This window comes from Eulemur rufifrons, chromosome 3 (genome assembly GCF_041146395.1).
Source record: "Eulemur rufifrons isolate Redbay chromosome 3, OSU_ERuf_1, whole genome shotgun sequence".
Taxonomy (NCBI): Eukaryota; Metazoa; Chordata; class Mammalia; order Primates; family Lemuridae; genus Eulemur; species Eulemur rufifrons.
Genome location: NC_090985.1, coordinates 47,241,129 through 47,266,813, shown reverse-complemented (window position 1 = coordinate 47,266,813; position 25,685 = coordinate 47,241,129). Strand labels below are relative to the sequence as shown.

Here is a 25,685-nt window from a genome sequence, read left to right as displayed (position 1 = left end):
TCCAAATACCTGAAAGCAAGGAGTCTTGTCACAAAAGGTGCCACCCACCAAGTCACACCTACATGATCTGGGCAGAGAAGGAGACCCCATTCCAGGCATCTCTTATTACCAATATGGACTTCTCATGTGATTCGTGGTCCATTTCTGTCCTCACTAGGCAGCCACGATGTTAACATGATTCCCTGTACTTCCTGCAGTTCTTTCACGATGACTGTGCAGAAGAATCAAAATCCTCTTTCAGCATTCATGATGTAGCAGGGATTAGAGAATTGAACACAGTGACCTTCTAGTTCTAAGAGGCTATGGTTTAAATCCTCCCATACAGGGAGTTTTAAACCAGCTGTGTTATTTTCGGGCAACTTACTTAACTTTCCTATACCTTAGTGCCTTCATTAAAATTGAATTGTAAATGCCCAATATCATAGTGTTGTTCAGAGGATTAACTGAGATGATGTCTGTGAAGGTGCCTGGCATAATTCTGGACATACAGGAGTACCTTTTACTGTACTTACTTCCCAGAAGGCAGATAACATGTATTAACCCTTGTATTCCCCCAGCCAAAAATTACATGCCAGACACATGTTTTAAGAAAGAATGAAGGCCGGGCGCGGTGGCTCACGCCTGTAATCCTAGCACTCTGGGAGGCCGAGGTGGGCGGATCGTTTGAGCTCAGGAGTTCGAGACCAGCCTGAGCAAGAGCGAGACCCCATCTCTACTAAAAATAGAAAGAAATTATATGGACAGCTAAAAATATATATAGAAAAAATTAGCCGGGCATGGTGGCGCATGCCTGTAGTCCCAGCTACTTGGGAGGCAGAGGCAGGAGGATCGCTTGAGCCTGGGAGTTTGAGGTTGCTGTGAGCTAGGCTGACGCCACGACACTCACTCTAGCCTGGGCAACAGAGTGAGACTCTGTCTCAAAAAAAAAAAAAAAAAAAAGAAAGAATGAACAATTATATTTGAACAACAAAAATATACCTGTGTAAAGGTTGATCTGAATAGTATATACATACACAAGTACATACATATATATGCATATGCACATATATTACTCAGATAATATATTTCATCATATCATTTTTAAGGGTCGACTCTAAACTCTCAACATTTCAAGTTGAAACAAATATGGTATAATTTAGACTTTTCAGCATTACATATCAGCATTTTATCATCATAAAAATGGATATTCTCTTTTTCTTCTTCTTTTTCTTTTCCCCAAAGTTAGATTTTTAAAAGGTACTTTACCATAAAACTAATCAACAAATGAGCATCGAATAAATTGTTATTTATTTCTAGTTAATTTATCTGGAAAGTTGATGTTTTATGTTCTAATTTCTGGCATGAGATATAAAATGTACCATTACTCTAAAAAAAAAAAAAGGCATCAGAGAAATTTTCCGCAAAGGACTATTTTAGGGGAAAAAAAAAACTATAATTAACAGAATCAAAATTCCACATAGCCCCACATCTCTAAACTTATAAAAAATTTAATGATTATATAACTTCAACCATATCAGCAAATATACTCCTTTTACTAACACACATCAATATAATCCCAATTAAAATACTATGTAAGATTGCCTACAATATTTCAGATCAAAATAGCTTCTACTAAAATAGACTTTTCTGCCTCTCCGATTTAGCATCTCACTTTCCCTTATCAGCAGATGGTAAGCCAAGTTCTATTTAAATCCATATGTCTTCCATAGGCATCGTACAAATTCGGAATAAAAAGATGAACAAATGTTTTAAAGCTAATCAGATTAGCCTTTAAGTGGAGTTTCATTTCCTGCAAATGACTTTTACTACATCACAGTTCGATGATTTAAGAAGTTATATCCCTGTAAACTACCCAGACAAAAATAACTGTGTAAGACAAGACTAAGCAAAAGACTTTCCTAACTTTGATTATTTTTTCATGAATCCTTCCTCTCTGCATGGATTCCAATCCTGGCAGGCAATGAATCTGGTATCAGAGGGATACCATAATGTAGGCATGGTTCAACATTAGGGCTAAGAAGAACAGAATAATTCACTAACTTTATTTCCATACAGCTGTAGTCTTTTTCCCTCCTTTCCCTTCACTATTTTCCGAAGGGGTCAAGAAAACAAACAAGACCTACACTTGAAGAAAAGAGCTCCCTGCGTTTACAGATTTCAATTCCAACAGATACAACCTGTACTTTTATTCCTCTCTTCGAGGCAAGAAGATTAACATGATGAGGTTGGGTTTATAGCACAAACATCATCAACATTCCTGAATTCACAAAAGCTTTCAAACTCTCCTCTCCACGTTTGTCTCTAGCAAGTCGAGGCTGCAGGATCAAGGAATAGCATCTACTGATATCATTCTCTTCCTTGTATCACACTCTCTAGGCTATAAGCCTTTGATTCTTTGATTTGGTCACAAAATGATCTGGATAAATGGTTCCATTACACATTTCGTCTTTTCTTGAGCCCAGTAGCTAATATTCCACAATGTTTCCTTTCTTTAGAAGAAAGGAGTGCATCAATATGATGAATCTTTCTTCACATTTTAGATTCAACAGTGGTCAGCATTATGCTCTATAAACTAATAACCTTAGCTATGCACAAGACTAAGTTCAATCAAAATTAAATCTGGAGTTAATTTTTTTAGAAAGAAGTTATATAAAGAAAATAAATTTTGGATTCATGATTTAAAAAAAAAAAAGATAAACCATTTAGGTTTTATTGGAATTTTTGAAAGCCTAGAAAAGCACTGGCAGATTGCTCTCTAGATGCCTGTATCAAAAAATTCTGTAAAGCTTAAGAAATTTTTGCTTTACTAGATAACTCAGAAAAAATATTAAATTTTAAAATGTTCCAGTAAAGCTCAAATATTTTTTATTCTCATATGAACACAAAATTGCTATAATTGATTGGTTTTTGTCCAGAGTAACTCACTTAATAATATTTTATTCTAAAGGTTATTAAAAAAATGCACATAAATAATAATTTACTAATCCTTTAGTTCTAAAAAGAGTATTCAAATATCATTTTATATATGTAATTAATGGTAGAAAAATTATACAAGCAATATGGCAGTCTTACACAGAAATTAAAATGTGGTTTTCCAAATTTAAAAAAATGCATATATCCTCCTACAATTTTATTTAATTAGAAATACATTGATTTTAGACCTCCTTAGAGATAAGCAGTATGACAGGGCCAATGAGAAACAGGAATGTGAAAATGGCACAGATCTTCTCTCTTGGGAGATCACAATCTATTAAACGAGAAAAATCAGCAAATGGATAAATTATAAGATCTAGTATTTGTTGTTTCTCTCATACCTTTGCTCTACTATGTCCCAAACTTGACCAAAAGCCCCTTGCTTTTAGAGGAAAAACCTCAATCTCTCTTTCTCTCTCTCTCTCTCTCTCACAAGTATTTCAACAGACCTCAATGTCAAGTCCAAAGAATATACACAAACCCCAACATTGCAATGAAATTCATACATTAAAATCATAAGGACTGGAAACTGAAGGCATGCCAACTCAATCCCATGCAAACCAAAACCACCATGTTTGGGCCGGGCGCGGTGGCTCACGCCTGTAATCCTAGCACTCTGGGAGGCCGAGGTGGGCGGATCGTTTGAGCTCAGGAGTTCGAGACAAGCCTGAGCAAGAGCGAGACCCCATCTCTACTAAAAATAGAAAGAAATGATATGGACAGCTAAAAATATATATAAAAAATATTAGCCGGGCATGGTGGCGCATGCCTGTAGTCCCAGCTACTCGGGAGGCTGAGACAGGAGGATCCCTTGAGCTCAGGAGTTTGAGGTTGCTGTGAGCTAGGCTGATGCCACGGCACTCACTCTAGCCTGGGCAACAGAGTGAGACTCTGTCTCAAAAAAAAAAAAAAAAAAAAACCACCATGTTTGAAACTCATCATGTTTGTTCATTAAAAATAGAACAACCAAGAATTCTGACTGAACCTGAATATTATGCAGTCAATGCCTCTAGCCATGGAAAGGCTGGACTAGCTTGGGCTGGTCATATAGATCTAAGCTTTTAAGTCCAAGTGTAAAAACCAACTGCATTGTGGCTGTTACCTATTTCTAAGACTTTTATCCATCTATAGTTTGATTAGCTATTATATTATGAAGCAAGTACAGATTAATTATGTTATAATTAGAGTTCATAGTCCTACAAGTTGAGATAAACTACTAAAAAGCAGGCAAGATATAAAACTTGAAAGATTTATTTTAAATAATGGAAAATTGGTACATTCAGGGAAGCTTCTTTATTTTTAAAATGGTTATATGTCTTCAGTGAATTTTCAAAAGAACTACCATAAATTCTGTGATTATCACACAACAGAGTGTGGTTGATTTTTTAAGAGGCATTTTAATTTGTATTTATTACAACAAAACTAAAAAAAATTATAATTTTTTCTTAACATTAAATGGGTAAATAGACTAGTAAAAAGTCATAAATAGGTCTGTCTCTCAGATCCAAATTGTTTATAAGAACTGAAAGCCTTAAAGCTTGGAAGATTTTAATCAAGACTTCCATTAACCCCCTACCAATATCCCAGGGATTGTAGGAATTTTAAACAAATGGGAAAGTAGAATGCTTTTAAAATGACTTAATGTGATACAGTATTAAGATATGTAACAATTTTGGCCATTAAACAACAGGTGACATATCACAGGCAAGCATTTGTCTTTCTTCTCAATAATAAAATAAGACATTAAATAAGACATGAAAATGAACCACTGGATTAAATCTAAGAGACATGATTAGTGAATAAATCAAAATACCAATCATGAAACTAAAACGATAGTTCTTACACATAATGAATCAGATAGGCATAGTACATATGGCATACATTTTTAAATGGGTATTCAGAATTTTTCATGTACATTTTTATTTGATCATATGTGTGTAATGATCCTAAGTAGTAGAGTTATTTTTAATTTATATTTGAATAAGAGCTATTTACATATACATACTATATATATACACACATACATATGTTAAAAGAATATAAACTTTCTAAAGCTTATTTACACTAATGAAAGAAATTATCATATTTTAACTTCAGACTTTGATTTAAATACCCACATTCTGTTCTAAAACTTACTCTTTTCTTTTGGTTTATCCTGTTATAAGACACTTGAAGCAGGCATGATTCTGAGGTATCTCTGAATTTCATCAATTAGGAAAATATTTGACGTACACAGAGGATCTTAAAATTTGGTCTCACAAATGTCAAAGTAGTAACTTTTCTGCAGAGGGGGTCTCGCTCACTATACAAATTTTTAGTTGGAGTAACAAAGCTCAACTTCTACTTAGATGCTCTTTAGACTTGTGCACTTTGATTATTCCTTAAGCTTTCCAAACACTTTTCAAGAACAAAATGATAAGCAAACTCTTCCAGAATACCCTTCTTGATGGCTGAATTAAGACAGGGTTCATTCTCTTTTCTAAAATACTACAATATTTTGTTTGCTTCACTCCATGGTACCTGATACTTCTTTTCTTGTGCCATAATCATTGTACTAAACATTATCTCCACTACTGGTATGCAAAAGACTTAAAGAATCAGTGTACATAGCTTGACCATGTTGATACTGCTCCTAGAATATTTTGAACAAACTAGGCTTTCAATATATATTCAATTATTAAAAGAATGTCAGCTCATTTAGAAGTCATTCCAACTCCTCTCTTCCCTATGAGAGATGCCATTTCCAGCTATCCATTAGATATTTTCACCTGAATGTCCTATAAACTTGGTAGGTATAAAACCAGCTTCACTATTTTACCCTTACAAAATAGTTGACTCTAGAGTTCCACTGATACTACCATTCACTGAAAAAAGAGTATGAAGTTTGAAGTCAGACTACTTGGACATGATCCAGTCTGCCAGCTATCTACCAGCTGGGTGACTTTGGGCAAGTGACTTAGCATCTCTAGGCTCTATTTCCTCTCTGTGAAATGGAATTCAAGATAGCATCTATGTCCAGGGATTATTGTGAGGATTAAATCACTACAAATAAAGAGCAGAGCCTGGTCCATATTGGTTTTTATCAAACATTAGCTATTATTTTGTCTCCTCTTCCAGTTGTCCAAGCTCAAAGCCCTCTTTTGGTCACCTGTACATATAAACTTTGCTAACACTTCAAGACTCTACATCTAGCATACCTACAGAATACTTCCCATGTTCATTATCCTAGTGTACACTCCTTGTTGTTCCTCATAGTGTAAGGGATTAGCCTACTAATTAATCTTCCTCATCCCAACCCTGTCCACCTATCTCCCTTCTAAGGATCTTATGTAAAATGCCACATTAACCTTATTAAAGATTTAATCAAGTTATCCCTGGCCCCAAAACCTAGGATGGTTCCCTATTTTCTCCTGAGATAAAAATTTTCAAATAAGCATTTAAAGAAATTCTCCTAACCTGTATGTCAAGTCTCAGCTCCCTAAACTATACTACACATACCTTTCATCAAGCTTTTCTATGATTTATATCCTGAAAACGTCCCATGTTAATCTCACATTGTTTCCTCTATACAGCTTATTCCCCAAGCTGTCGTATTTATCTGCTAAAAGCCTACTCATTTTTTTTCAAAAACCATCTCAAAAAAACCTTTGGAACAACTTTGTTCTCTCAACTGAATGTTAATCTCTTCCTCTTTAAGCACCATAGTAACTCTCCTCTCCCCTCAGCTATTTTATGGAAGTCTTATTTGTATTATGGCTGTCAATATACCTGTCTTACCACCTATACCTGATTGTATATTACATGAGGACAGAAACCTTGATCTACTTATCTCCATACTTTTTATAAGGTCTTCCATGATTTCTGGAAGCTATAGGTGCTAAATTCGTATTTGTTAAATATCAAGAAACGTTAGCGACCAGAATATGAGGAAAGGATTCTACAAAATTATCCTTTACTTTTTGGATTTCTATTTCTTTCAAGTCTGAGCCTAGGTTAGTTTGGTCTAGTGTCCATTGGTTCTTTGAAAATAAATCCTATTCCCACATGAGTATTAATACATTTAAATTCAGACACACGCAAATATGCATTCAGACTTCATAAATATAAGAGTATTCTGTTGAAATTTCATGAACTATAAAATGTAACAAATCTCTATTCTTATGAAAGGACTTTGCATATAGCAGTGTGATGCTTGGAAAAGCAACTGAAAAGAGATGGGGTATAGAACGGTTTGCCACACTTCCCTTTAACATCTGATTTTGATTCTTACAATAAACTGTGTAAACAGCCATGAGCAAATTAAAATGAATGTACATATGTCAAAATTGAGTTTGTGTGTGAAACATTTCACTGAGTAGCTGTTGGCATCAACTCCATATGATCACCGAAACACATTAACTTTAAGAAACTTTACATGTTAACTTTATGAAACTTTTTGGAGACAGTTAAATATCCACGTATGTATAACCTTATAAGATTTATTTCAGTGCATTACACTACTGAAATAATCTTTGAATGTCAAGAGGACTACGGAATGTAACTTTCAACAATAAAAGTGAAATAGATAACTGATATCCTTTGTTGGTGCTTCAGAAATGCAACTCACTCAAACCAACTTTGTAACTTTTTCTCCTATAAGAATGTTTAAAGAAAATGTGAGTGTTTCTATTTTTTAGCTATCACTGTGAGACAATTCTAACTACTGAAAGTCAAGAAATGATACCGTCTTCCTGTTTCCCAGGAGTATATGTGCATGACCTGGTAGGTGACCTATATTTGCCAATAAACTCCACTACTGTGTCATCCCATAGAGGAACCTGATTATAGGGACACCAATTCTAACAATTTAAAATTACAAGTAAGATGTAATTATTTATCTACAAAGATATTCAATGTGACCCTGTTTATAATAGCAAAAATTGGAAATAACTTAAATGTCAGACAATAAGGAATCAATAAACAACTTTCCTAGGGCAACTAGTACAACATATAATAAAATATATCATGAAGTCAATAAATATGATGCAGCAGAATATACACTGATATGAAATAATTTCTATAATTTATTATAAAGTAAAATTTAAGATAGAATAATAAATATACGAATCTATGTTTGTATGTACATGTCTGTGTGTGTGTGTGTGTGTGTGTGTCCATAAAAGGCTACCTTAAAAATGTTGAGCACTCATTTTCTTTTCTTTTTTGCTTATTCGTATTTTCTAAAATGTCTATAATGAACATATATTTTTAATGGGAAAGAAAATGCCAAGAAATACTAATTTAACACTTTTTTCTCTTTTCCTAGACTCTTTCCAATTTCTTTCTCTCCTTCATCCCCAGCCTTACCCTAGAGGATACCTTCTGTCCTGGAACCCACACTAGCTAAGCAGAAATATGGTCACTTTCATCATGACCACCCATGCTTCAAATAATTCATATATGAATAATGAGATATTAACTCTGAAGGAACATAAAGAACTAAGATAGGTTTATAGTTTTAAGACTTTAGTGGGATGAAACTGAATTATTCACATCCATTAAATAGAGTTTGAATGATTCACAGCCAATTTTATTTTTATAATTGTAATGAAACAGCTGGGATTAGAGTCTATTCATGGACTCATAAGAAATTTGCACCCCACCTACTAAAATTAGTTTCTGCATACAAAATTCTGATTTGAACATCTGACTGTGAACAAAACAGGCATCTTCGCTCAACGCCAAGAAACTGAGGAAATATAGACTTTAAGCATGTCACCTTCTTACCAGAATAATTGTATTTCTCATTGTGCATACTTTCCTTTATCTCTATTCATAAGCAGCCACTTAACAACAGGACTCTTTGTAACAAACTTAATTTCAAAGAATGAGCTCTCTTATACAAGATAAGCTCAAAGAATATTTTTGAAGGTTTCACTGTATGTATGGCAGCTGTTTATAATTTATGGGTTCTCAGCCACTAGATACAAATCATTTTGAAAAACTTGTAATTCAAATATATGATATCTCTTTGAATCTCTAAGTCTAAAATATAAGATCTTTATCTTAAAGTTGCCTCAGGTATCAATTCACAGATCTCAATGTTTAAGGTCTTATAGAAAATTTATTTGGTCCTAGATTTGCAATTTTAAAGAGATTCGAGTAATTGCATACTTCAAACTCTGTATCTTCCAAAGCAGAAAACAGTGCATAAGGATTAAGGGACTCACCCAGGGTAACAGGGCTAGTTAATCACTAAGTGAATCTAGAACACAAAGCCTCCTTTCCTCCAATCCAGTGCACTTTCCACTACATCAAAAAGGAAGAGTGAAAAGAAAACATGAAATCTAATTTTACTAGAAAACAAAATCCATTGAAGTCTAAACCACAGTCAGATTTAAAGGTGGAACACACCCACCGGCAAGCCCTACTGCAACCTCAAAGGGTTGGACATACTACTAAGAAAAATTAGTATATATTTTGGAGTCTTCAAAAATATTTAAATCTCTTGTGAATTTGAAGCACGTTCTGATTTCAAAAAAAATCCCGTAGGCACATAGCATAAACTTAGGAGGGGCATATTAACTGGATAATTAATTTGTAGACCATAAGACTGCCCATCGCAACAATTCACATTTTAAAAACCACCAATTTTCTTCAAATTACCATATAATTCAGGCAAAGTAGATGAATTTTCTTGATTTACCATGAAACTTTTGGGTTGTAAATTTCTGACATTAAGAAAATTTGGATAAGCCAAATGTGTGTATATCCTAAAATATGGCCAGCATTGCTTTCAAAACAGATACGCTTCTTAAAAGTAATAATAAAGGAGGTTTTTTCATTTTTTAAGGTATGAGGAAAGAAATTTCAAAAGGCCCACACTATTTTTTAATTAAAAAAGCAAATAATTATTTTTAAAGCCAAGTGAATAGCTCTGCCAAATATAATATTTGTAAACTTTTAGATTCCCATATATAAGGCTGGCCTAACTTGCCTGGCTCAAACATATATAAATGACATCATACATGTTTTCAAAAACAGTAATATTTTCAATGTATGACGAAGAATGGCCTGAGACTCAGTATTTTTAGCATGCAACAAGCACAAACACAATGTTAAATGAGAAAGTATTCTTGCCTCTGTCCTTTCAATACCTCATTAAGAAACCATAAAGAGTATTCCATCTGACATTCTGAAAATCTTATGAAAGACATACTTTCTTAATGGAATCAATATGCATATTTCAGCAACAAATAAAAATAAAAATCATTAAATGTCACCTTTTCAAGAAAAAAAAATCAAGTTTTTCTCTCTTATATTCCCTCAAAGCCCACTCCATTGCTCATACACCCAACATATATGCAAGAAAGGTAAAAACTTTAAAACTGGTTGAGAAAATGTAAAGGGTAGTGAAAGGCATCATCCATGGAAGCAAAATAAAAACAGAGAAGAAGACAGAAATCCCTGCCTCAAAAAAGGCAAGCATGACGGAGTAGACTGCTTTCACTTAAAACCCTTGACTCAATTCTGCTTAAGAAGATTAGCTCTTCTTGACAATAAATTTTTCTAAAAAATAAACTGTGCTGTACATGTAATATAAGGTAAGCATATTATATCATATACCTTGCTATTGGGCATGTATTATATCTATGATAAGAAAAAGCTCTTAAACATTACCATTTGCTTTTCTCTTCTTTGCATTCACCATTAAATACATCCATTTACAGTTTAGCAGCCAATCCTTAAATATTTCTAGGATAGTATTCCCCATGCATTTTTATGAGCCAATTTATATCTTAAAGTTAATCCCTTTAGATGACAGTGACTTCAACATTAAATACCATTAGTTATTAGTCATGTATTTTCTCTTTTAAATAACTGGTATTATGCTATAAGAAATTATCACAAGTATATGACAAAGCAATAGAATAATATGTACAAGGAGGTTCAAAATATTCTTTATAATTAAAACCTGGAAATAGCCTAAATGTTCACCAATAGGGTATATCTTAATTATATTATGATATAGCTGCTACATGGTATACTAAGGCACTAAAATGAATATTGTGGGGCATATTTGTTGATGGGAAAAGATGTCCCCAATATGCTGTTCAATAAAAAAAGCAAATTATAAAACAATGATTCATGATTCTATACTTAAATAAAATATATATATATTTGAATGTATATCAAGGGTAAATCAGACACCAAAATATGAAGAGAAAAATATTTGTGGGTTGACGTCTATAAGCCATTTTAATTTTCATTACAAAATATTGTATTAACTACCTCTTTTGCAATAAGCACGCATCACTTGCATAATTTCAAAAAGCTGTTTTTCTGTTTTGTACATGCACACATAAGAATGTGTATGTTCAGAAGAAACAAATTAATTCTGAAATTGTAGAAAGTCATGCAAGCATTTATTAACAAAACATGGTGCACCAAAGGAGGCTGTGCAATGGTTACAAGCAGGCACTCTGGAGCCAGATCAGCGGCGCTAGAATTTCATCTCTGCCATCAGAAGCAATGTGAGCTGGGCAAATTACTTAATCTCTCTGCCTCAGTTTCCTCTTTTAAATAAAAAGGGTAATAAATGCTTCATCCTCAAAGAGTTTTGGTGAGGATGAAAGGAGTTTTTCCAGTAATAAATTAATGGAAAGGCGGAAAACTTTTAATCCTAGGAATTGAAATGCTAAATTACTTGGCAATCAACTGTAAATATCTATTTTAACCAAATACTTTATTTCTGAATGTTTTCCTGTGCAATTGTTCTAAAGTAATTTTGCCAGGTTTTGTCTAACTCATGAAGAATTCAGATTAGATAAGTAGTGATACCCTATGTATATCAGCTAAATTCAGAAAGTTAATTCCCAGAGAACAGATTATTTTATGGGCCCTTTATCTAAAAGACTTTTTCTTTATGATCTAATGTAAGTCTTGAATACAAAATTTAAACTGAATAGAACACTACAGACAATGCAATTCAATAAGTCACATTGTCATGTGTCCTATCACTTTCTCCACACAAAATACTGTTTTTACCAAAACCTATTTTTAAAATCTTTAAATTTGTATCCAAATTCTCATAAAAGTTTCATTCGTGTTCACTATCCATCCTTTTTTAAAAAGCATTAGCAAAATTATAAAGTGCATTTTGCCTCCTAAAAATATATCTATACTCTATATTGTTAGTATTTTCTGGTTAATCATGATGTACATGTAGGTAAATTTCCATAGTTTATCTCTTTTTTTCCAATTAATATGACAAAATTAAATCTTCAAACTTGAGAAACTACCTTTTTAAAGAAGCAAGTTAACATGTAAAAGTATATCTGGCCATTATGACATGAATAATGATGCCAAACAACCAACTTATCATGTGTCCTGTCCTTAGAAAAACAAAACTAAGATTCTTTTGGCTCATTTCTAACCACCAATAACAACATAAACAAAATGTACTATAAAATATAGTTGAATTTTTTAAAAATATAGTCATATTCCACTCTCTGTTGTGTTTATAAATTATAGCTAATTATAAAAGCCTATAAATGACTTTGCTTCTCTAAAATAAAAGAAAAAGGCTCTTTAAGCTTCACTGAAATGATTTTCATCTCCTTGAACCAATAACATAACTAGTTACAGTAGTACCCAGCTTGCCAAGCTTTCTTGAGTTAATTGGTAGACCAGCCTAGTAATCAATGGCCTTGCCATAAACACTTAACTCTCACTTGAACAGAGAGAGTTTAAGGGAAGGCAGAATAAAAGAACATGACAACAGAGACAATATTTACTTGTTTGGTGGAAATAAACAAAATCCACAAAAATCCAAGATAAAAAAATTTTGTGGCACTTTAGGTAATCAACACATCTGTCAAATCCATCCATCAGACTGGGCTAGGCTAGAAAAATACTAGATTCACATCAAGACTATGTTACTCATGGCTGACAAACTTTTAAATCATTCTGCACCTGTTCTCCTGAAACAGGCCACCTTCTGCATACTCTTCACTTTCAACATCTAAGAACACTCAACAATGGGTTCCTGTGGGGGCCCTGTTATCCCCTGGCTCATGAAGTCTGCAGAAAAAAAAAGGAGCTGAGCAAAAGATAGTTAGACAGGAAATAATTAACAGATACTGTGCTAAACGATACCATTGCACAGTGACTACAAACCTACAGCTCAATTCATTAAGATACATTTGCTTTCTCTGCCTTAGAAACCTGGGCCAGCAGAAAGATGCCAGACCTCTAGGTTATAAAAGTTTTTTTCTTTTTTTTTTTAAGTGCTTTAAAAAAATGCTAGAGCTAATGGAACTGACTTATAAAACAGAAATTAGATTACTTGAAAATCTCATTAGTCAAACTAATAAAACCAAACTTACATACATATCAAATTGGTTTTAGTTGTTTTCTACCATCAAAAATGGTGTATCAATGTAAAAGATGAATAATGAAGACAAAAAATTTAAATTTTACATAGTGAAAACAATTAAATGATCATGTTAACTATTACCTATAATGAATTGAATGCATGGACTGTATTTTTTAAATAAAAACTAAAATCTTTCGATACTAAATCATATCCTTTCCCAATAGATGACAACAGAAATACATCTATTAAGGGTGGAAGCACAGAGATGTATAAGAATTGTTAATCTCTGGATATAGTCAATAATTTTTAATCATTTATTTTTTTTCTTCGGCAAATAAAATATTCAACTGCTACCTAAAGAGAAACTTTATTAGCAGGGCCTAGAATAACTGCTTCATAGCTACTGATTAGAGAGGTACATGCTTCTCCTTTTTCCTGATACTGTATGATCTCTTTGGTATTTGCACACGTAAAAAGTTCAAATAGGGTGAAGAAAACAGTTATGTACACAAACATTATGTTAAGTCAATATGGTATACCTATATGATAGCTGAAATTTTGTTTTTATTTTAATTAAATAGGAAGCAAAACAATGGATATCGCTCTTCACTTCAGATCAACTTTAGTTAAAAAAAGCTCCTGCAGTCTTCTGTCAGTGGTTGTAAAGGCATTCAACATTGTCACTTGTTTGAACGTCTGTTTGGCTGCCAATGGACTGTCCCCAAAAGAACATTTTTGCATCTCAATAGACTGTCTGGTATCAACAATCTTTAAACTATAAATTTAACACCACTAAAGAAAGGGGGAAATAACATTTGCATTGTACTGTCCTGGTATCACATTTACAAAATGAACAAATAATCAGACTACTTCCACTTATCTAGCACTCTGCATCTGAGGATCTCAAATGGCTGACAAACGTTAATTAACTAAGCTGCACAACACTCCTGTGAGGATGGCAGGCAGTATGATCCTCTCTAAGCGACAGATGAATGGAGATCCTGGGAGGCCCTTCCTTTGACAGTCCTGGAGGTTCAACTTGGAACTCTACTCCCACAGGCCCAGGGCAGAACATCTCCGCTGAAACCAAGCAGTGCAAAATGTAGATGTTAAAACTGGCAAACCTTCCTAAATAAATTTACACTGGAAACCAAAACTAATCTCGAAGAGAATTATCTTTCCCCTTGGTGCATGAAATAAGTGGTCTAATGACTAGAGTATTTGAACCTATGGAAGAATTTTAGCCTATGAGTTATCTATGACATTCTATTTTGACAAATAACACCGAGGAGTTTACCTGAATGTTGATTTGCCATAAGCTCCCCCTACAGATTTACCTGCTAAACTTAATTATACTTCTGCATTTTACTAACATATGAAAAATATATGTGATACTGGCAAAACCTTTGTAAAATTTAATGACTTATTTTGGGTCCCTATTAATATGGTTATCAGGTAAAAGTCAAAGCTTTCTGCATTATAAAATTCAATCTAAAAATCCCATTATAAAAATGAAATCCAGAATTTCTTATCAAGGAAATAAGATGACTAGTACAGTTGCATCTGCATAAAAGTTTAATCTAAAAAAATAAATAGATAGATACTTTTGTGTAAATCTACATTATAGAAGAAACTGGTCAGAAAAAAAGGCACAGGACTGTACATGAGTCCTGACTATACAAATTTATTTTAAAATGAGAAAGAAACATCTATTGGAATATATAAAACTAATTGGATTACATTTTTAGCACAAGCAATGTTATATATGTTAATCTCTTCACAGAGTGAAACTTTAAATCTAATAAAACTCTGGGTTTTCTTTTTTTTTTTTTTTTGAGACAGAGTCTCGCTTTGTTGCCCGGGCTACAGTGAGTGCCGTGTCGTCAGCCTAGCTCACAGCAACCTCAAACTCCTGGGCTCAAGCGATCCTCCTGCCTCAGCCTCCCGAGTAGCTGGGACTACAGGCATGTGCCACCATGCCCGGCTAATTTTTTCTATATATATTTTAGTTGGCCAGATAATTTCTTTCTATTTTTAGTAGAGACGGGGTCTCACTCTTGCTCAGGCTGGTCTCGAACTCCTGACCTTGAGCGATCCACCCGCCTCGGCCTCCCAGAGTGCTAGGATTACAGGCATGAGCCACCGCGCCCGGCCTGGGTTTTCAAAATATTAAATTTTGGTGACCATTTTCCAGAACTTATTCATGTTTTATAAAACTTCTATTCTAGAAGTTTTAGGAGTATAAATGAATGTTTTCACATAAACTTTGACTATTTATAGCAAAGATTCCAAAGGCTTTAATAGTTCTTCCAACTAAAAAAAGAAAATACCCAGTGATTTTATAGAAATATTGTGCAGTTAATATGCAACAAAAAATCTGATTTTCCTAAAGTATTTTATAAGCTAAAGCTTATGTGAATGTGCCCTTTGTTATACTCAAAGCACAATGGTCTGCATAGGTGACATACACAACTTAAAATTTTTAAAAACAAGATCAATTCATACTAATAACAAGGGAAAAATGTAAATACTCACTAAAAGAAAATATACATAAATGACCTGATACTGAATGCAAAACTTAAATCCAAGGAGGAAAAAAAAAAAGAAAAGTACTAATGCTAATGAAGAGAACATTTTGAAATTTTAGCTATTCTCGTGATTTTTATATTTCCTTCCTCACTTTAAGGAGTACAGCAAACTTTCATCATTAAAACCACTAAAAAACCATGTATTAGTAAGACTAATATTCTGAAAGCAACATTATAATTATGTGCTTTGTGATACAACCCTAACTACATTTAGCTTATTCCTTTAAAACGTTTCCATTATTTACCAACATAGTGTTGAACAATTTAAAATCAACATTTTCTGTTGGACAAACTTCCCATACTTAATTCTTGATATCATTCTACAGTATTTAAAGATGATTGCCATTTTTTTTACTGTTAGTATTACAAACTATGTATAAATGTATTTATTATTAACAGTATACCTGCTCTGTTAATGCTATGTTGAATGCACTATTTAACAAAAAATTCACTTTTAAAACCTGATATCCTCCATTTCTTAAATTACTTACTATTTCTAAATAAACATGCTAAACAGCAAGGTAGATGATTTCAAGTTCCATTTTACTGTTTAAACTCAAATATCAATATTCTGGAAGTATATATTTATACAGACTTACTACTGTATTTTTATTCAAAACACATAAATTATATTTGCATATTTCTATTGTGTATTTACAAATTATTACAGCACACCTTCTCTAATAACTAGACCTTTACAACCACAAGATTAAAGTACATTGTTTTGGCCTTTCATAAACAGGATGGCAAAATTCTGCTGGGATCTTCTCTTATTGATGGCAGGGTAATGAATTGAGAAGTTTGTATTTGCTATGATAACTTGGGAATACCAACTTCTACCACCAAGTAGAATTTTTGTCAAATTCACAGTCAGAATGGGCTCTGCTTCTTAATTAGTTTAGTAGTCTTAAAAAGCTCATCAGCTAAGATATGTACACATCAAAAATTTTATATCCACTTAAACTAAATGTGGCACAAAAAAACAAATTGGCTACCCTTCCTATTCCAAATAGCCAATACAATTGGTGGTTTCCAAAAGCATTATTAAAATACAAAACGAGAACTTTAAACATTCAAATTTTACTAAAATCAGAGAAGAATGATTCAAGGCTCTTTCTAAAATATATATATGTGTGTGTATATATAACTAATATATAATTTTGTCAGCTCTCTGAAACTTAGTAGATGATAGCCTTTAAGACAATAAATCATAAGGTTAGGAATTTGGCTATTCATTGTAGAACAGGGCTAAGGAGAGCACTCAAGATATCCTACTTCAGCAGCTAATGTAGAGGAACTGAAAAGACAGTTGAAATGATGCAATAGAGACTTGAAGTCAGGGAATTAAGGAAGTAGAAGAATTGAGAAAAACCTTTTTTTAAGAAAAGCATTATCATACCCAGAATGCTCAAAAAATATTAACTACTGTGCTCAGGTTTTTGATACCGCTGCTTAATAAATTACTTGCCATTCCAAATTCTTTGAGTATACAAACGGTGGCAGAAAAAGGTAATATTCCAGTAACAGTCTAAAAGAGTCAAACAATTTGGCATCCAATGAAGATGTCAGGGATGAAAACAGTTTTAAATGGAAAAAAGAAGGAAAGGGGGCTCTGGTGACACCGATGTAAGGCACCCAAGCACTCACAATCACAAGATGCGGTATGAAATCAGTGAGATGTAGGACGCTTCATTCCTGCCTTTTAACCAGAAGCCATGAGTCATTGAGACCAGGAGAGTACTGTTATGCTACGAAAATGATGAGCATTTACAATTATAAAAACGCAGTTCCATATATATGTATTTGAAAGAAGCTCCCTGAGAACCCCATCTTGAAAGGCACAGGAACTATTTCTCTTCTTTCCAAAGTTACTCATGATAAACTTGCCCTTCCCTGCAGGAAAGCTTCTTTGTTTCTCAGTGTACAGCGGGCATCCCCTCTTCTGTATTCAAGCCTTTCTCTTGCTCCCGGGCATGACTACAGATGGGAAAGGTAACAGCTTTTATAATTAACTGTGCCCCTCTAAGGGGCGTTTTTTTCAACTCCACTAGAGAATACCTGAGAAGCACAGACCAGCTTCAGGGAATCTGCAGGAAATGAGAACAGAGAAGCCAAGCAGACATTGGGAAGAGCAATTTTTCTCCCCAGTATACATCCAGAGAGACCTCACTGGTCTCTGACCCCCGGGTCAAAGCACTGGGCTGACTGAGCTCTATTTCCTAACTGGATCTTTTGTAAAAGTTAGCTAGTTTCTGATCCTACCTTCCACACAGGAACAAAGCCTCAGAATCATCCATAGAGCTCAAAACTTTTAACAGAGTGAAGGTGAAATGTCGAAGAAGTGATGCCTTAGGCAAAAAGCAAGTACCATTTATTGGCAGCACGTGAAGTTTCAAAATCTAAAAGATTTCTTAACAAAGCTGATTCTATACAACATGAAGACAGCAATTGAGGATCTGGTTTGGTTTTCTTTTTCCACCTGGTGCTTTCTCCCTAGAAGATCCCTATAATATAAAGTACAGGGTACTCTTCTTTGGACTTCACACAATTCACATTTAGGCTTTTCTCATTCTTTCTTCCTCTTCTTGGCAAACTAAACAACAAGCATTGTCATTTGTACATAATTATACTATGGGTTTTTAAAAACACTATATTTTTGTATTAACATCTCACCAATGACATTAGATTCTTAGTGACTTAAATCTCTGCTAACTTCCTTATTAACCAGATACTGTCATATCACCTTAAAATTTAAAAGTCATTTAGTTATTTTAATGTAACAGATGTGCATCCTTCTGGGATTCTAAACCTCCCTTCTCCAAATGCAGCCTTGTTGTTTTGCATAATCACCAGAAATGATTAACCAACATTCAATCTGAGCTAAGAGCAAAGACAAACAAGTGACTGCCTGACGTTGTACCAAGTAAGTGTACAGCACACACAAACACACGTGAGCGACTTTCTGCCACTTTAGCCTTATAAGGATAAACCCCCAGAGTGATACAGATGATTAAGTTTAACTTCATAAAACACAATACTGAATATAGTGAATGTGTGCTCCCCCCACTCTTTTCCCTTAGAAATAAATGAACTATTTAAAAATGAAACCTTCCTACCCGTAACAGGGACTGGGATTCATCCTTGGACTTGTTTTCTCCCGATGCAGGATACTGCTGGGTGAGGGCCCCGGACTTCTCTCCGCCAGCTGGCACCCCCTGCAGGAATCCCTTGGTCTCGACAGCCAAGCCATAAATAGGTCGCGCCAGATGGGCAGCTTCTACATTAGGGCTATCCCTAAGAGTCTTTGTCTGCTCTTGGGTGCCAGTCACAGGTGTCAGCAGCCCCAGGCTTGCTTGAGTATATGACGGGCTGCCCCGCAGGATGTCTGCCCCTCTCCAAGTCACGCTGCGAAGGTCATCACTTGAACTTTCAGTCCAAACTTTCTCTTTGAGCCCCTCCTTATCTTCTAGCTTCTCCCTCTTCACCATACTCTCAGAAACTGGCTCTACCATTTTAGAGTCTGGATTTAGCAGACTGTAGACCTTGAGGTCAATTTTGGGCTCCTCTTTGATGGTGGATACGGCATGACCGTCCTCTTCGCCGTTGGCTGTAGTGATGTCCTGTTCCTGGCAGTGAACAGTGTTGAAGTGCTCCAGTAGTGACTGAGTATCAGCAGCTGTAAAACTGCACTGACGGCATTTGTAGCAGCTGTGTGCTCTCCTGGAGAAGAAGAAAACAGTCATTGCAAATACAGCATTCTGAAGGTTTTTTTTTTTTTTTAATAGGCTTTAAGCACCTGAATTTTATCTCATGCAATGTAGTAGGTAGAATGAAATACAATATTCTCAACACCCAGAAATTGGAATGTAATTAACTGGCATTTTCAATTCTGTAGAAAGAATGTAAAGTTCCCTGTTGTTATATGAGCAGTAACAGGTATACACACACACACACACACACACACACACACTTGTGTGCATACATTCCAGGTGATTAGCACTGAAACTGATTGGTTTGCATTATTATCTAATGCCCTGCCCTGTTCATTTTACCTTGATGGATAATCATCAATCACATCATTTAAGTCGCTATCCATATGTTTTTCACCTGATTTCTTCAATGCCCTGGTCTGTTATTTAAATTAAACTCAGGTGTTTTTCCCCCCTAGAAATACACTTACATTTCTAATGCTGAAGTGCTTTGTATAGCTTTTCCATATATTAAAATAAATTAAAAGAAATGAAATAAAAGAAATAAAATGTATTTTTCAATCATTGAATTTAAATCCATTTAGTCAATTAAATATGGTTGATTGATCTACATAATCTAGAAAATTAGCTGTATTAAAAACCCAAGATTTTTCTAAACAAATTCTATCCATCTATAAGGACATATATACATTCAACAAATTTGAGTCTGTCCGGTGTCAAACAGCATGATATATGCTTTAAGGACATTCTCACTAAAAGGATGTGTGTATTCTCTTTTAAATGGCATAAAACAAGGCAATCTTATTGTCAAATTTCATAGCATCAACTGCTGTCAAGGAACAGTATCTGCTATATTAGGACAAATGTTTGACTAACAAAGAACAGAGGCATTGCATTGTAAAAAGCATACAAGAAAGATACACAAATGATTTGGAATAAAATATACTTTCTTTAGCTATAAAAGCCTTGTATGACTCTCTAAATACCATGTGAAACACTTTGTACTTGTCTGATATAATGTATTATGAGTTACTGTAAACTTAAAGTAACAAAACAAGTTTTGTGAGCTATTACTTAAAGCTATGTAAGATACCGACAAATATATGTAATTTTAGATAATCATCAAAATATTTCTTTGCCAGGTACTGGGTACACATTGGCAAATCAAAGATTCATAGTCCTTGCCCATCTGGTGCTTAGAGTCTAGTCAGGAATGACAAGCTTCACATAAAGACTATAAATAAATCTGTAAGTACAAAGAGGGATACGTGCTAAGAATTAAATGGAAAGGATGGCAATTCAGGTAGGAAGGCTGCTTAGGGTAGTCAGCAAGGGCTTTCTGAGGGAGATATATAATATCCAAGGATGGAAACGAGCTATCTGTCGAGGAGAAGGAAGGGAAAGGAAGCACATTCTAGCACATCTAAGATACTGACAAGATGCCGCCATCCGTGCCTTTGAGGAATATGAGGAAGAATGTCAATCCACATACTGGAAGGGTCATCTAGAGCTTAAATATTTTTATGATTCATTATTATTGTTACTGATACTTAATAAATGTACATATTTTGGGGGTACATGTGATAAATTGATACCATCGTATAATGTATAAAGATCAAATCAGGGTGATTAGGATATCCATGACCTTACATATTTATCTTTTCTTTATGCTAGGAACATTTGAATTATTCTCTTTTAGCTATTTTAAAATGTACACTAGATCAATGTTAACTACAGTCATCTTACTGATCTATCAAACACTAGGCCTTTTTTCTTCTATCTAACTGTATATTGTACCCATTAATCAAATGACTTTGGGAATGTAATCATTTCTGTATTAATAACTTCATTCCCTGAGGAGACATGTCACATGGTTGAAATTCCAAAAGAATGTTCCTTTTTTATGGAAACGAAAGTCAAAGTTATAAGATGTAACAAAACCTCAGCAAGTATTTGTGGACAATACTTAGTTAATGAAGCACCTACTTAAAAGCTTACATTTTCTTGAATAAATACGGGTATTTAACTTTTTACAGAATATTTCTTCCAAATTTTTCTCCTATTTCTTCATTGCTCAAGCAGTAAAGGTAAATATAACAAATGACAAATAATTTGAGGATGAACAAACCATAAAAGTACAGTAGTAAAATTAAATTTCTCAAGTGGAAGTAGCCTAATCCTTAGGGCTCGGATATCTATGACCAAGAGTAAGAATCTTGCCACCAATTCTGAAGCCACAAAATCCAAATATAGGATTAATATCACAAAGGGCAACAGACAAAACCTAAAATCTAGGACCTGGAGCCTCTGGGAACCTCATCCAAAGAATCTTCTCACCAAAACCACATTCTAGCAGAATCTAATGGGAGATAAGCTTATAAATCCAAAATTACCTTACTGAAGATAGTCTACATAATCCATTGATTCATGAAAATTTAAAATATAAACAAAACAACTGATTGACCTTCACCCCAAGATATTTCTAATGAATTCACTTTCCACCTTGGCAGTGAGTTTGTGGTTCCTTGACATGGTGAGACCTCTGCTTGACATCTCTAATGGGATCCCTGCCTATGAATTAAGACTATAAATTGCCACTACACTTCTACCAAAATCAGTGGCTCTAGTGCAAAAATTCCAAAGGATTATAGTCATTCTATTTCAAGAAATAAAGACTGTAAATACTAGCACAACAAGGAGGAGAAAGTATCAGTATATAAGAGAAGAAATTCTAGAGCACCACACAGAAAAATTATTTTAAAACAGCAGACTCTCAGTTCTCACTGGAGAAATAATTTAGCAGGCATAAGAGGATACTTGAACCAGATTGCTGGTGTTTCAATCTTGGCCCTGTATTTTACTAAATATGTAACTCTGAAAAATTTACTGAACCTGTCTCAGTTTCGTCATCTGCAAAATGAAAATAAAAGTGCATGTTAATGGGGTTCTTGTGAATATTAATTAACACTTGTAGTAAGCAATTAAGTAAGGGTTAACCAGTATAAATCCTAAAATTAAATAAAGTTCCTCTGTTCCATATGAACCTGCATTTTGTACTCTTTCTGCAAGAGTTTAAACTTACAAACTGGTATTTTAATATCATCCTTTTCCATGTACCTCAACCATGACAAACAATATTTTTAAAACCAAGCTATTTTCTATTAATGGAAGATCTTTTACTTTAGGGCATTGCCAGGTAGAATAAATCCTGTGCCTTTCTGCTTTACCTGGTGGTGTTCAATGACCTGAAAGATAGCACAGTTTAGCATTTTACTACTTAATTGTCAAGTTTTACTCTCTTTTCATTAATAGTAGTCAGACTCAGAATCTTAAGATTCCAGAAAGCAAAGATAGTAAAGGCATTACCTGTGTTTTATTAGTCTAAGGAGGTAGAGGATGTTTTGTGAGTGTATTCATTAAAAGAGCTTAGAACATGACATATCTAGCAATATATTTAAGTAATTAAGATTATGTAGCTTTGATATCTACTTCTGCAATCCAGAAATGTTCTTGAGCTACCCCTATCCCTTTACCAAATGAAGATGAACACATCCAACATTTATCCATTAACTGACTTGTACTTCCTCCCAAATATACAAAGTCCTGGGCACTTGCCCAGAAAATGAGTTCAGGACAACACATCACACCCTGAGACAAGGTGTCTGAGTCTTCTAGGTTTTCTAGTTTGAAGTTCCTGTCCTAATAGACAACTCCCTGACTCCTGACAGGTTTCAGCAAGAGCTGCTCTGATCTTCCTCATAGAGAAGCTCTTGATCCAACTGACCTAGGCAAAACCATCCACGACACAGGGGCTGTAGAACTGTCAGAATGAAGAGGACATTAGGAATAGGTACGAAGCACAAAGGAGAGAGAAACTGCAGAAGTAAGTTTTCAGTGAGAACCAGGTTTTATGTTGAAATAAATACATTTTAAAAGGAAGGATGTTAAAATAAGGTTGTAAAAACAAGCTCAATTCATACATATTTTCTTTTGAAAGTTCAAAGCACTCATGCCAATATAGTCTCATAGTCCACTTAAGTATAAGGCCCGTTTTACAGATAGTAAAATGGAGAAATAGTGTCTTTTCCATTTAGTCTACATTAAGTCAAGAATACAGGGCATCTAACTTCCAGATCAGTGTTTTCTTTTCCTATTCTCTGCTGCCTAAATTTCTAAATTTATACAAAAATAAATGAAATTACTGACAATATACAAAATGGAAACATGGAAGATATAAAAGGTCTTTTAAAAGAAAGGAGACTGACTATAATAATGGTTTGCAAAACAGGCTGTGCAGTTTTGCAACTTGAGGAGTTTCTTAGAAACAGAGATTCCGAGTCATCCTCATCCTCCTCAATCAGAATGCCCTGGGCATAACCTGAGAATCTAAATTTTTAATGAAGTCCTCAGGTAACACTAATGCAGGGACCAGTATCTATAAGCCATATTACTAGATATATCATGATTCTAAACAACTTAGTGAATAAACTCAGAAGACATTCCCCCAACTCCCAAAACCTTAATAAAACACAAACAATGCCCTTACTATCTTTGTTATGCAGAATCTAAAGATTTTGAATCTGACTACTATTAATGAAAAGAGAGTAAAGCTTGACATTTAAGCAGTAAACTGCTAAACTGCTCAATCTTTTGGGCCATTGAACATCACTAGGTGAAGCAGAAAAGGCAATTTGCTACAAAGTACTCTGGAGACCTAAAGAACTCCTTTCTCCTTATCAGTCCTAAATAAATGATAGAAAACATTAAAAAGAGAACATTACTCTCAAAAGCCTGGAGCAATATAAACTTTTCAATAACCTAACTAACATCTAGAGCAGCACTTCTCAAGCTAATGCAAAAAATCACCTGCGGATCTTGTTAAAATTCAGATTATGACTCTGGAAGGCTGGGATAGGATCTAATATTCTGCTTTTCTTACAAGATTCCAGATGATGCTAATGCTATTGGTCTCCAGTCTACACAATGAGTAGCAAGAATCACACAACTACGGTCAGAAATAACTTCAAGATGGGCACAAGATCTCTGGGGATGAACTCACAAAATACCTGTATATATTAATACTCAGCATTTTTAGAACATTCTCAAGTGAACTTTTTATGAAGAATGGCAACATAGTTTTCACTCTTAAATCATATACTATCTCACCCACTTCTGAGAGCCAATATTCACTGCTTTATGAATTAAAACTATACGCCCTCAACAAACTAGGCATAGAATAAATATATCTCAAAATATAAAAGCCATATATGACAAACCCACAGCCAACATCATACTGAATGGGGAAAAGTTGAAAGCATTCCTACAAAGAACTGGAACAAGACAAGGGTGCCCACTGTCACCACTTCTATTCAACATAGTACTGGTAGTCCTAGCACACAGGAATCAGGCAAGAGAAAGAAATAAAGGGATTCCAAGTCAGAAAAGAGGAGGCCAAACTATCACTTTTCACTGACAATATGATCTTGTACCTAGAAAATGCCAAAGACTCCACCAAGTGACTTTGGAAATTAATAAATAAATTCAGAAAACTCTCAGGTTACAAAAATCAATGTACATATACCAGTAGCATTTCTATATTCCAATAGCAGTCAAGCTGAGAGTCAAATCAAAGACCCAATACCATTCACAACAGCTACAAAGAAAATAAAATACCTAGGAATATACTTAACCAAAGAGGTGAAAGATCTCTATGAGGGCAATCATGAAACATTGAAGAAAGAAATCACAGATGACACAAATGAAAAACATACCATGCTCATGGATTGGTAGAATCAACATTATTAAAATCCCCTATTTCCCAAAGTGACTTACAGATTCAATACAATCCCCATCAAAATACCAACGACATATTTCACAGATCTAGAGAAAATAATTCTGTACTTAGTTTGAAACCAGAAAAGAGCCCAAGGACCCAAAGCAATCCTAAGCAAAAATGATAAAGGTGTAAGTATCACATTATCAGACTTCAAACTATACTACAAGGCTATAGTAAGGAAAACATTACCATATTGGTACAAAAATAGAGACATAGACCAA

General features: G+C 34.3%; 1 protein-coding gene across 2 annotated transcripts in view; it reads right to left on the bottom strand.

Annotated features, from left to right (window-relative positions):
* TRPS1 (transcriptional repressor GATA binding 1) overlaps positions 1-25,685 on the bottom strand; it is a 194,640-nt gene that overhangs the window by 143,426 nt on the left and 25,529 nt on the right. For both annotated transcript variants that reach the window (XM_069466066.1, XM_069466067.1), the window contains exon 4: positions 19,035-19,638. In XM_069466066.1, coding sequence (XP_069322167.1) covers positions 19,035-19,638 — 604 coding nt within the window. The remainder of the gene's footprint in view (positions 1-19,034; positions 19,639-25,685) is intronic.